Source organism: Chiloscyllium plagiosum, chromosome 15, assembly GCF_004010195.1.
Source record: "Chiloscyllium plagiosum isolate BGI_BamShark_2017 chromosome 15, ASM401019v2, whole genome shotgun sequence".
Lineage (NCBI taxonomy): Eukaryota > Metazoa > Chordata > Chondrichthyes > Orectolobiformes > Hemiscylliidae > Chiloscyllium > Chiloscyllium plagiosum.
The window spans coordinates 5,089,035-5,102,379 of NC_057724.1; the positions used below are offsets into that span (position 1 = coordinate 5,089,035).

Consider the following 13,345-nt stretch of genomic DNA (forward strand, 5'->3'; position numbering starts at 1 on the left):
GAAAGCAGGAGACAACAGCTTCGCTTCACTTGGAGGTTGCCACTGATGATGTTACCTAGCCAGGTAATGAAACGTCTGGATATCAAACCTACAGCTCAGCGAGCAAAGCTACACCCTAAACCTCAACTTGAGCTACAAACCTTCACAAACCTTGCAAAAAGCTTTTGTTACATTGATGGATTCTGGATGGGTGTTCTAAGCAAGAACACTAATATCCATTAGTATCAGAAGTGGAACTATTCATAACTGTCAACTATGATGCAAGTGGTAATGTGTTTCCTCAGAGTCAAAAGGTTATGGCTTCACCTACATCTGTGTGCTGTCCCTCAGTACCACTACAATGTTGCTTGTCCGAAATCCAGTATTGGACGAGAAGAAATTCCCATTAAGTGGAGTCATTTCCATCAGTTGCAACTACAGGCTGGAGCTATCACTTCCATCCCTCTCCGTGGGTGTTGTCTGAGGCTGAGCCAAATTGCTCACTAGAATCTATCCAGCATGACTAGAACTAATATCAATGTGTTTCTCCCATATAAGACTCTTAAAGACAACTATTTGTGGAACTGCTGACAACATGTATATCCTAAAAGGAGTAAAAATGCATCAGTAGACACATTCTAAGTGTATGGCCTTAGTTCAGTGCCTGAGGCAAACTTCTAACTCCTTAATCCAGTCAATCATCTGCTTCCATCTCCACACAACCCTGCCCTTATTCTAATACTAACTCTCGCCCTTGCTCTAGAGCAGCGTTTGCCACCAGGCCCAAATATTCCAAAGCTTTTCAGTCTGGCTTCCCAACCTTATCTCTTTGTAGACTCAGCTCCTCCAAATCTCTGCTGTCCCTATCTGACACCAAATCCTGGTCACCCTTCACTGCCACATTATTGAGGAGTTGTCCTTCCAATGGAACAGTAAACTGAGACTTCATCAGTCAGCATGAGGCTATTTTAGAGAAGAGCAGGGTGTTTCTGATACTTGGCCATTTACCAATACTTGAACTCATTGCTTTGGTTAGAGATGTAGTATATATGTTTGAGCCAGGCAGAGTGTCTCACTGGTCTATTACAACTGAACCATTAAGACTGTAGTCAGTTTTCTTTTGGTAAAACCTAGTGGATGTAGGGTGAAAACCTGATAATTACCACTCAGCAAATGCAATATGAGAACTGTCAACTCCTTTATTAGAAGGAAAGAGTATTTCGCCTTTATTGTATGGAGCACCACTGTGAATAACATCCTGTCACCTACACTTAGAATGTGTCTGCTGATGCATTTTTACTCCTTTTAGGATATACATGTTGTGAGCCGTTCCACAAACAATTGTCTTTAAGAGTTTTAAATGGGAGAAACACATTGATATTAGTTCTAGTCATATTAGATAGATTCTAGTCATGTTATACAGATGCAGTGCACAGCCAGCGAACATTCAGCAGTGATATCTTTGCAGTGGTTTATGGTTCAAAGCAGCACTATGTGGATACATTTTTATCCCAAAGTATTTTAGTTTGAGGATAGCTGTAGTTGCTGGGAGCCAATCATTGTACTGTTAAGACTGCAGGAATTCACAGTGAATGAGCTCTATGTCCGAATATCTTCACTTGCTCAATCACAGCCTACCCTTCATCATAAGGTCTGAAATAGAGATGTTTGCTGATGATTGTACCATGTTCCATTAATTCCTGAAGCAAGCTGTTTTCATGCGCCCAAGCCCTGGGCAATATTCAGGCTTGGTCTGATAAGTGGCAAGCGCCAGGGAGTTAACCATATCCAACAAGAGAGAATCTAACCATCACCCCTTGCCATTCAATGGAGTTACCATCACTGAATCCTCCCCCTCTCAACATCTTTTCAGGTATCATTAACCAGAAACTGATCCGGGCCAATCATATAAATACTTTGGCTACAAGAGCAGGATAGAAGTTAGGAATCTTGCAGCGAGTAACTCACCTCCTGACTCCCCAAAGCCTGTCCATCATCTGCAAGGCATGAGTCAGGATGGTGATGGAATACTCCCCACTTGCCTGGATAGATGTAGTTTTAATGATACTCAAGAACAAAGTAACCCAAGGACTGCAGCAATTCAAGAATGTATCTGACTATCACCTCCTCAAATGCTATTAGGATTGGTCAAATGCCAAATCAAGCACAGTGTGATTCCCAATTGTCATTATAGAAGAAACAGTAGCTAAATTTTACAGAGCAAGCTCCCACAGACAGCAATGAGGTAATAATCTGATGATTTGCTTTAAATCATGTTGGTTAATGTTAAAATATTGACCAAGGCAGTTGGTGAACTAATTTGTTTTCTTCTTCAAACTGGGCTACTAGGGTTTGTTGAAATCAGCCCAGTGGCCAAGTAGGGATTTGGTTTAACATCCAATCTGAGAGACAACACCTCTGAGAATGTAGCACTTCCTCACTGCTACATGAAAGTATCCAGATGGAAACGTATAAGATCTAAAGGAGGCTTGCCAAAGTGGATGCGGAGAGGGTGTTTCACCTGGTGGGAGAATCCAGAAAGATCGGTTACTCAGCCGGTGGCACATTTAAGGCATAAATAGAGGGAATAGGCTTCTCTCAAAATAGTGAGTGTTTGGAACTCAAAGAATGGTGGAAACAGAGTCCTTGAATATTTTCACAGCAGAGGTAGATAGAATCTTGGTAAGCAATGGGGTGAAAGTGACCAGGGCTCCAATTAGATAATGATCTTATTATTTGTTGGGGCTGGATGGCCCATTGTTACTCCATATTCAGAGCCTGAAACTGTGCTCTCTTAACTTAGAGACAAGATCCACAGCTGACCCACATTCAATGGGCTCAATGGCCTCTTTCTGTTTTGCACTTGCTGCGAGATGCCCAAGGGGGAGTCATTAATGTCCTTCCTGCCTGTCTGTCTGAGTGCTACAATGCAATTGGCCAGAGCTATTCAAACTGATCTTATTACTTTTGCAGGTATCTCTTTGCTCAGCAAATCAAACGGGACCTGCTTGCTGGAAGACTTCATTGCAATGAGAACAGTACCGCACTGTTACTGTCTCACATCATCCAGGGTGAGTGACGGCTAAATTTACCCATCCAATGGAGTTCAAAAGAAGGCTAAATGTTTCACTGAGAAGTGGACCTAATCTGGGATCCCTGCTGAAAACTGCAGTAATATACTTGTTATTGTTAAATGGATAAATGCTTCAAATTGATGGTATTGCCAGATGTATATGTATTTCAACTGACTCACTGAGACTGGTAGCTTGAATTCAGAATTCAGCCTGTGGATCTCTATATGCCGTACCTGTGGGAGGCTTCTTATTAATAGAATCATGGAATCTCAACAACGCAGGAAGAGGCTATTTGGCCCATCGAGTCTGCACCAATCCTCTGAAGAACACCGTCCGCCCACCCTATCCATGTAACCATATATTTACCATGGCTAACCGACCTAGCCTGCTCATCCCTGGACACTACAGGGCAATTTAGTTGACCAGTGGGGCATGAGGCTTCCAGAGAACTAGAGCCTGAGGCTGTCACCTACTCCCCACCAGGTTTCACCGAGCAACCGTGTCATCGTCAGCCCTCATGTGTTCCTCTTCCAGCCTCAACAGATGTGACATCTGAGCATGGCCGACAGACTTTCTGCTTGGTGCCTCACTTTGGGTAAATGCTAAGCTTCTAAACATGGTCATGAGAGGAAATTCGTGTGACCAGACTTCATCAATTCACAAGAGCAATATCACAGGTTTTGCAAAGAATAAAACAGCACAGGAACAGGCCTTTCGGCCTTCCAAGCCTGCCCTGACACATTTTGCCCTTTCATACTAAAACTGACTTCACTTATCCCTCTATTCCCATCATATTCATGTATCCATCCAGGTGTTTTTTGACTGCTTCCACCACCACCTCTGGCAGTACGTTCCAGCCACCCTTTGTGTGAAAAACTTGTCTCGCACATCTCTTTTAAACTTCCTCTTCTGAATCTTGAACCTGTGTCCCCTAGTAATTGACCCCTCCACCCTGGGAAAAAGACTCATACTTTCCACTCTATTCATGGGCATTCATGATCTTATAAACTTCTATTCGCTTGCCCCTCAACTTCCTGCATTCCAGTGAAAACAAACCCAGTCTATTCAATCTTGCTTCACAGCTAAAATCCCCCATACCAGACAATATTCTGGCAAACCTTTTCTGTACCCTCTCCAAAGCATCCACATCCTTCTGGTTGTGTGGTGACCAGAACTATACGCAATATTCCATGTGTGGCCTAAATAAAGCTCTACAAGCTGCAGCATCATTTGTCCATTCTTATACTCAATGCCCCTACCTAAGGCAAGCATGCCAAAGGCCTTTTGTTTCTACATTACCCACCTGCACTTCCACCTTCAGTGATCTGTAGACCTGCACACCCAGGTCCCTCTGCATATCAATACTCCTAAGGGTTCAGCCATTCACCGAATAATTTCCACCTGTACTTGACCTTCCAAAATGCATCACCTCACATTTGTCTGGATTAATCACCATCTGCCATTTTACTGCACATGCCTCAAATTGATCTATATCCTACTGTATCCTCTGACAATCCTCCTCACTATCCACAACACCCCACCAAGTGTTGGTTCTTTCCTTCTTTGATTGCTGCTTGACTCTCTGACTGACCGGGCACGGACTGCTCCGAAACTCATACGACATGGATACAGGGCGGATGAATGACATCCCAATGAGAAAGAAGTAGAATGCAGGCTTAACTGCTGTCATGACTGGTCTCTGGGTGAGGTCTTTGAGGAGAAAGTGAGGTCTGCAGATGCTGGCGATCAGAGCTGAAAATGTGTTGCTGGAGAAGCGCAGCAGGTCAGGCAGCATCCAGGGAACAGGAGACCCATGGCTACTCCTTTGGTTTGGAGGAAGTGGGAGGATTGGAAAGAGAAGTTGTTCAGGGTGAGGGCCAGTTCAGTCAGTCGAAGGAGGGTTACGAAGAGGCAGGCATAGCTGGGGCCCATGTGGGTGCCCATGGCTACTCCTTTGGTTTGGAGGAAGTGGGAGGATTGGAAAGAGAAGTTGTTCAGGGTGAGGGCCAGTTCAGTCAGTCGAAGGAGGGTTACGAAGAGGCAGGCATAGCTGGGGCCCATGTGGGTGCCCATGGCTACTCCTTTGGTTTGGAGGAAGTGGGAGGATTGGAAAGAGAAGTTGTTCAGGGTGAGGGCCAGTTCAGTCAGTCGAAGGAGGGTTACGAAGAGGCAGGCATAGCTGGGGCCCATGTGGGTGCCCATGGCTACTCCTTTGGTTTGGAGGAAGTGGGAGGATTGGAAAGAGAAGTTGTTCAGGGTGAGGGCCAGTTCAGTCAGTCGAAGGAGGGTTACGAAGAGGCAGGCATAGCTGGGGCCCATGTGGGTGCCCATGGCTACTCCTTTGGTTTGGAGGAAGTGGGAGGATTGGAAAGAGAAGTTGTTCAGGGTGAGGGCCAGTTCAGTCAGTCGAAGGAGGGTTACGAAGAGGCAGGCATAGCTGGGGCCCATGTGGGTGCCCATGGCTACTCCTTTGGTTTGGAGGAAGTGGGAGGATTGGAAAGAGAAGTTGTTCAGGGTGAGGGCCAGTTCAGTCAGTCGAAGGAGGGTTACGAAGAGGCAGGCATAGCTGGGGCCCATGTGGGTGCCCATGGCTACTCCTTTGGTTTGGAGGAAGTGGGAGGATTGGAAAGAGAAGTTGTTCAGGGTGAGGGCCAGTTCAGTCAGTCGAAGGAGGGTTACGAAGAGGCAGGCATAGCTGGGGCCCATGTGGGTGCCCATGGCTACTCCTTTGGTTTGGAGGAAGTGGGAGGATTGGAAAGAGAAGTTGTTCAGGGTGAGGGCCAGTTCAGTCAGTCGAAGGAGGGTTACGAAGAGGCAGGCATAGCTGGGGCCCATGTGGGTGCCCATGGCTACTCCTTTGGTTTGGAGGAAGTGGGAGGATTGGAAAGAGAAGTTGTTCAGGGTGAGGGCCAGTTCAGTCAGTCGAAGGAGGGTTACGAAGAGGCAGGCATAGCTGGGGCCCATGTGGGTGCCCATGGCTACTCCTTTGGTTTGGAGGAAGTGGGAGGATTGGAAAGAGAAGTTGTTCAGGGTGAGGACCAGTTCAGTCAGTCGAAGGAGGGTGTCAGTGGAAGGGTACTGGGTGAGGTCTGCAACTCAACATGATCCTGGGTAAGGAGGGATGAACCAGCTCCCCATCGTTATTCACCAACCCAGCCCTCGACTGGTTGCAACAGGTTTCATTTAAAAATATTTCCCACCCTTGTGGATATCCATCTCCCAGACTGAATGTACTTATTTCTTCAAAGGAGCCAATTTAACTAGGCTGCCTTGAGATTAAAGAAGGAGTGAATTCATTAGCTAGTAAAATGGGAGATAAGGAATGAAAAGGCAAGACCAAACATACACACTTTAGAAATGCGAGCTAAGTCCAAATAGTAAAAGCAAAATAAAAGAATATACAAATCAGTCTTCGGTTTATCCATGATGAATTAAGGTGGTGGTTCCATTAACACTCACTTTGGCAGTTGAGTTGTTGTTTGGGCAGTGAGCTGAATTGAATTTGTTCAGTTTCCTTTAACAATGAATATTCTGATGACCTGTTTTCAGCATTCAGACTGAAAAAAAGAGTTTGTATCCCTCAGGTGTATCCCTTTACAGCATTGGTTAGCACAGTGTAACCTAAACCACAAGATAGCACAATGGTACACAGAGACCAATGATTGCAGTTGGTTTATAGCCTGCTTTCTTGTGTGTTCTCGGAAGGGTAAAACTCAAGCATGTCTTTCATCCAGAACTGCCCTTTTTTCAAAACATATCATGTCTGCAATCTAGAATGCACACAAGATCACAGTTCAGTTTTTGAATGGAATGTCTGGAGCTGTCTGAAAGTCCGTTGACATTCTTCATGTGTGACATTCCAGGTCTACATAGGGTTTTGGACAGTCACTGCATTCTTAACCATATTTTGGCATGTATGTCTTTCTTTTAAAAATAAAATGCATACCACACTTAAACATTCAGTATTCAAAAGCAATTCAGAGCTGTGATCCATTTTCATGACACAATGTAAAGAATATAGATATTTCTCAGTCTGAATTAGGCTCTATACACCGACATTGTCAACACCAATGTCATGCAAACTTTCCAAGTTTCTCTTCAATACTGCATGCTGATGTGGAACTATATTATTCTTCCTTAACTGACCCTAGATCAATATCATGGAACTTGCTGTCTAACATCACTGAGTGTAAAAGGACTGCAGCAGTTCAAGAAGACAGCTCACCACTACCTTCTTCAAGTCAATTAAGACTGGGGAAACATGCTTACTCTGCCTGTGAGTGATATAGTGAGAGTGTGAAAGAGAAGAAATATTGCTCCTGAATGTTTATAGTTCTGATTCGATAAGAATGTTAACTTGGGTAACACTGTCCAGAATTATAGAATCTCCAGAGTGTGGAAGCAGGCTATTCAGCCCTTCAATACCCTGAACAGCAGCCCACCCAGACCCACCCTGTAACGCTGCATTTCCTATGGCTTATCTGCTTAGCCTACATATCCCTGGACACCATAGGCAATTTACCACGGTCAATTGATTGAACCTGTACATATTTGGACTGTGGGAGGAAACCCACACAGACACAATGAGAATGTGCAAGCTCAAGACAGACAGCTCCAAGGCTCGAATCATTCCAAAGTCCCAAGGGCTGTGAGGCAGCAGTGCTAACCACCGAGCCACTGCTACCCCACCATCTAGTGGATGAAGTGAAATTAGCTGTTCAAAGAGTACCTTTCCCAAACAGACCTCACACATATTGAGCATTACATCTACCTACCCTTTCTTAAACTGTCAGCCCAAATTAATACACCCATTCTATCGTGTAATAATTTATCTTTTACTTCTTACTTGCCACATTTATTTTACCTCACCTGTCCTCTTTTCTATCTTGAAGCTGAAGTTGGTGATTTTGATGAAGAATTGGACCAAACACATTTACAGTCCAAGATATATGTTCCAAACCAGGAACGGCTAGTACACAAAATAATGAACTGTCACCAGAAGCTCATGTAAGTACACAATATAATGAACAAAGTATTGTAGAAGTCAACAAAAAGTGATATCTTATTGGTTTTGATTGGTGCTGAAAAAGTCACTTTTCATGTATGAGCTTTTCATCTATGATTCTTGTTGCTCGGGTCGGAGGGTTTGAGCTATAGGGGGTGGCTGAATATACTGTGGCTGTTTTCCCTGGAGTGTCGGAGGCTGAAGGGTGACCTTTTCGAGGTTTATAAAATCATCAGGGGCATGGATAGGGTAAAAAGACAAGGTTTTTTTGCTGGGGTGGAGAGTCCAGAAGTAGACGGCATAGGGTTTAGAGTGAGAGGGGAAAGATATAAAAGGGACCTTAGGGGCAACTTTTTCACACAGAGGGCGGTGCGTGTATGGAATGAGCTGCCAGAGGAAGTGGTGGAGGCTGGTACAATTACAACATGTAGAAGGCATCTGCATTTATATATGAATAGGGGAAAGGTTTAGAGTGGTATGGGCCAAGTGCTGGCAAATGGGACTAGATTAGGTTAGGATGCCTGGTTGGCATGGATGAGTTAGACTGAAGGGTCTGTTTCCGTGCTGTACATCTCTATGACTCTGTGACAATTTGGAATTATTACCAAAGCAACTGCAAGGCAACATTTATTTATTTATTTATTTTTCTCTTTTTTTCTTTAATCCCCTTTAACCCCCACACTACCACCTAAGTGCGGTAGTGCTTATTTTTAAGGCAACATTTATAGCATGTGAGAGGAGAGTGCTGATTGGTTGGAAAGTGAGGTCTGATTGGTTGAGGGGCTGCCATAGAAAATTGAGGTTAATAACGACAGACAGTTAACTGCCAAGTTTTGTTTAAATTTTCAATCTCACAGGTTGACTCTGGTTAGTCCTGAGAAATGAGCCTGGTTTAAAATTGAATTAAAGTTTGGCAGTTAACTATATTCATCATAGCATTCTCTATAACAGCATCTCTACCAATCAGAGTCCACTTGCCAACCTTTCATCACTCTCCTCTCCTCATTCAGTGAAAGTTGTTTCACCTTTACTTTGGTAATTTTTGAAATTATCCTGATAAATAAAATATTTTGATTAAATCAGCAATATTTCAATATTTCAACAATATTGAATTTCTGCATTACCAAAATGACCATTTACAATTCAGTTGATAGGAAATGAATTTAGCAATACAGTGCAGATATGTTAGGCTGCATGTTCTCCTTTGGTGCTGTAACAGTTCTATGATTATATGATCATATGATTATATGATTATATGTCCAACACCGGCATCTGCAAATCATGATTATATGACTTTAATCTTAGAGTTAGAAATTTAAGAACTTCAGACTTAACACAAACATTTGAGCATATAATTGGCACTGACACTGGAGGACATTACCGAGGGTGTGCTAGACTGTCTAAGATGCAATCTGTTGGATGAGATTTCAAATTTGCTCTCTCATGTGGATGTCAAAGAATATTTTGCAAAGTGCAGAATTTCAGGGTTCTAGTCAATGATCACACTTCAATTAACACCATGAGAAAAACAGATTAACACTTCACTTATCAGAGTGTTATTCATGGGCTATTGCTGTTTCTAAACTGGATTATTGTGTTTATCTTCATAAATCTTCAAAAATAATTCACTGAGGATTCTGAGACAGTTGATGTACTTGATGCTGCATGAAAGATGCCTGGCAAAGTCAATGAACACGTGAAGGTCACTAAACAATTGGAAGCAAATTATTTCATTTATTTACTTATATACATTGAGCACTGACTTGAATGAAATTTTATTCACTTCATATCTTTTGAAATCTCTGCCCCAGAGAGCTGTAAGTGCTCAGATGTTGAGTTGTTCAAACCTGAGATCGATGGACTTTTGGGCATCAGGCGATATATTGGAAAGATACAATTGTTGAAGGAGTTGCATGACCTTATTGGATGGCAAAGCGAGTTCAAGTGATTGCAGGGCCAGATATTACTTCTAATTCTGATTTTCCTCTATTATTTTTATTTGGTTGGACAGTATGCAAGGGTCAATTCATGTCACTGTCATTGGGGAGGACCAGTTTTACACGCTCTTTGACAAGATGTAGCAAGTGGGGCAGAATAAAAAAGATACAAAAGGCCTGACCAATCCCATCTAATTACTCAATGCAATCTTGACCTGGATTTGATTCCAGTCTCAGCTGATTGTCTGTCTGGAGTTTGCACGTTCTTCCTGGGTCTGTGTGGGTTTGTTCTGGTTTCCTCCCATAGTACAAAGATGTGCAGGTTAGGTGGACTGGCCAAGCTAAATTGCCGATAGTATGCAGTGATGTGCAGGTTAGGTAGATTAGCCACGGAAAATGCCAGATTACAGGGATTGGGCGGGATGCTCTTCAGAGGGTCAATATGAACTCAGTGGGCTGAATAGCCTGCTTCCACACTATAGGGATTCCGTGATTTTACGTTCATAGGCGACCATTGCTGGAACGTGGTGACATTTTTCATCTTAACCAGAAGGTGGCACCAGATTCAGCTAGTACCTTCACAAGTCCTTCTGTGATTTGCTTTGTTTTCAGTCTATGTAATGATAAGTGATAGTGGAACAGGTACTGTTGTTAGATAACAAGAAGGGTTTTTCTGTATGATGGTAATTGCATTTGATGAGGAATAAATATGAGAACCTTGCTTTCACCTATATACTGTGCATGTGATATCAGGAAATTGGCTAGAGTGAATGTAACATGAACATTAACCCATTGAGAATCATTAGCTTATTCAATATCATATGCACACTTCTTTGCCGACTCCCCCCACAGGTAACCCATTTTACAATCATGTATATAACCACATTACATTCAGCACAATCCCAACTCCCCCATCACTCCCTCAACGCCGTCACAAATGAAGGCAGTCTGAATGTTTTACATTTTTCTCAGAATGCACTTTATTCTGACTTGGAAGAATTGCTGGTGTTTCACTGTCATATTATTTGTGGAGATTGAGTGTAGTTTTGGCAGTGCAGCGTCAAAGGGTCAAAAGTTGTTTCTGTACTGTATGGTTCTATAATATTTGATGACTGTTGGTCACTTCTCCATCAGAAGATCATTTACCTCTTGGAGATCCTTTGTGCAGGACATGAGTCATTGTAGACCTTGTTGTTGGTCCATTACCTTAACTAGAAGACCATTTATCTCACAAATTTCCTTTGCAAAGGAACTCTTCCCTGGTCAATCATGTAGTTGCCTCATAATTTCATCTGGGGGGGACCCTTAATCTTTTGAACATGCATCATCAAAGACAATTGATATGTTTAAACAAATTCTTTCTTGTAATCTCCTAGAATTCTGAAATGCTTTTCTAATTGGAGGAAGTCTTTTTCTTGTAATAACCCAAATGTTTAGACTAGACAATTTGTTCTTTTTGACTATTTCTTTTTGTGTAGAATAGAATAGAATATCCTTTATTTTCATATGTTCTCAAGTACAGAAGTAAGGAGTGCAGTGAGAAGTTTTGCAATGGCGCCTCTCACCTAAGTACATATCTTAGATACAAAAGAGGAATAAAAGGAAAAGTAGTTGCTTACTTTACAGTGTTTAAAGAATAAGTTGAAAATAAAACGTAGTCAAAGGATTGACATTTCAATCAGGTAAAAAAATTTCAAATAAACATTACATTGCAGCAAATCGGCGCAGGGGCTTTCACACATGGTATCACCACCAGCACCATACCCCAGGCCAACAACTGTCATTGCACAACTGCATGCCTTCAGTTCACTCTGTACCAGCTCTCAGCTGCTCCAAGGTGTGTTCCAGGACAGCTTCCCCCACGTTAGCCTCCACCCAGGACTGGCTCTTCGCTCCAGCTGCTGTTGCAGGACTGTTTCCCCATGCCAGTCACTACTCCAGGACAGCTTCCTCACATCGGCCACTGCTCTGGGACTTTTGGCAATAGTTAGCATTAGTCTGGGTCCTATGCAGTCAGATACATAGAACATAGAACATAGAAAAATACAGCGCAGTACATGCCCTTTGGCCCTCGATGTTGCGCCGATCCAAGCCCACCTAACCTACACTAGCCCACTATCCTCCATATGCCTATCCAATGCCCGTTTAAATACCCATAAAGAGGGAGAGTCCACCACTGCTACTGGCAGGGCATTCCATGAACTCACGACTCGCTGAGTAAAGAATCTACTCCTAACATCTGTCCTATACCTACCACCCCTTAATTTAAAGCTATGCCCCTTCGTAATAGCTGACTCCATACGTGGAAAAAGGTTCTCATGATCAAGCCTATCTAAACCCATAATCATCTTGTACACCTCTATCAAGTCACCCCTAGACCTTCTTTTCTCCAATGAAAACAGCCCCAAGTGCCTCAGCCTTCCCTCATACGATCTTCCTACCATACCAGGAAACATCCTGGTAAACCTCCTCTGCACCAGTTCCAGTGCCTCCACATCCTTCCTATAATATGGCGACCAAAACTGCACACAATACTCCAGATGCAGCCGCACCAGAGTCTTATACAACTGCAACATGACCTCAGGACTACGGAACTCAATTCCTCTACCAATAAAAGCCAGTAACCATATGCCTTCTTCACCGCACTGTTTACCTGGGTGGCAACTTTCAGAGATCTGTGTACATAGACACCAAGATCCCTCTGCTCATCCACACTACCAAGTATCCGACCATTAACCCAGTACCCCATCTTTTTGTTATTCTTCCCAAAGTGAATCACCTCACACTTAGCTACATTGAATTCCATTTGCCACCTTTCTGCCCAGCTCTGCAGCTTCTCTATATCCTGCTGTAACCTGCCACATCCTTCCTCACTGTCAACAACTCCTCCGACTTTCGTATCATCCGCAAACTTGCTCACCCAACCTTCTAACCCCTCTTCCAGGTCATTTATAAAAATGACAAACAGCAATGGTCCCAAAACAGATCCTTGCGGAACACCGCGAGTGACGGCACTCCATGAAGAAACTTTGCCATCAACTACTACCCTCTGTCTTCTTCCATCCAGCCAATTCCTAATCCAAACCTCCAACTCACCCTCAATGCCATATCTCCGTATTTTCTGCAGTAGCCTACCATGGGGAACCTTATCAAACGCCTTACTAAAATCCATATATACCACATCTACCGCTTTCCCCTCATCAACCCCCTTCGTCACCTTTTCAAAGAATTCAATAAGGTTTGTGAGGCACGACCTGCCCTTCACAAAACCATGCTAACCAAATTGTTATTAAGTACAAGGACGTTGAAAATACACAATTACTTTCCCTTGTATTAATATTGTTAACTGA

The 13,345-nt window shown here is 43.2% G+C and overlaps 1 protein-coding gene across 2 annotated transcripts in view; it reads left to right on the forward strand.

Moving 5' to 3' along the window:
* LOC122557065 (FERM domain-containing protein 7-like) overlaps window positions 1-13,345 on the forward strand; it is a 66,096-nt gene that overhangs the window by 35,902 nt on the left and 16,849 nt on the right. For both annotated transcript variants that reach the window (XM_043704335.1, XM_043704334.1), the window contains exons 6-7: window positions 2,953-3,050; window positions 7,946-8,060. In XM_043704335.1, coding sequence (XP_043560270.1) covers window positions 2,953-3,050; window positions 7,946-8,060 — 213 coding nt within the window. The remainder of the gene's footprint in view (window positions 1-2,952; window positions 3,051-7,945; window positions 8,061-13,345) is intronic.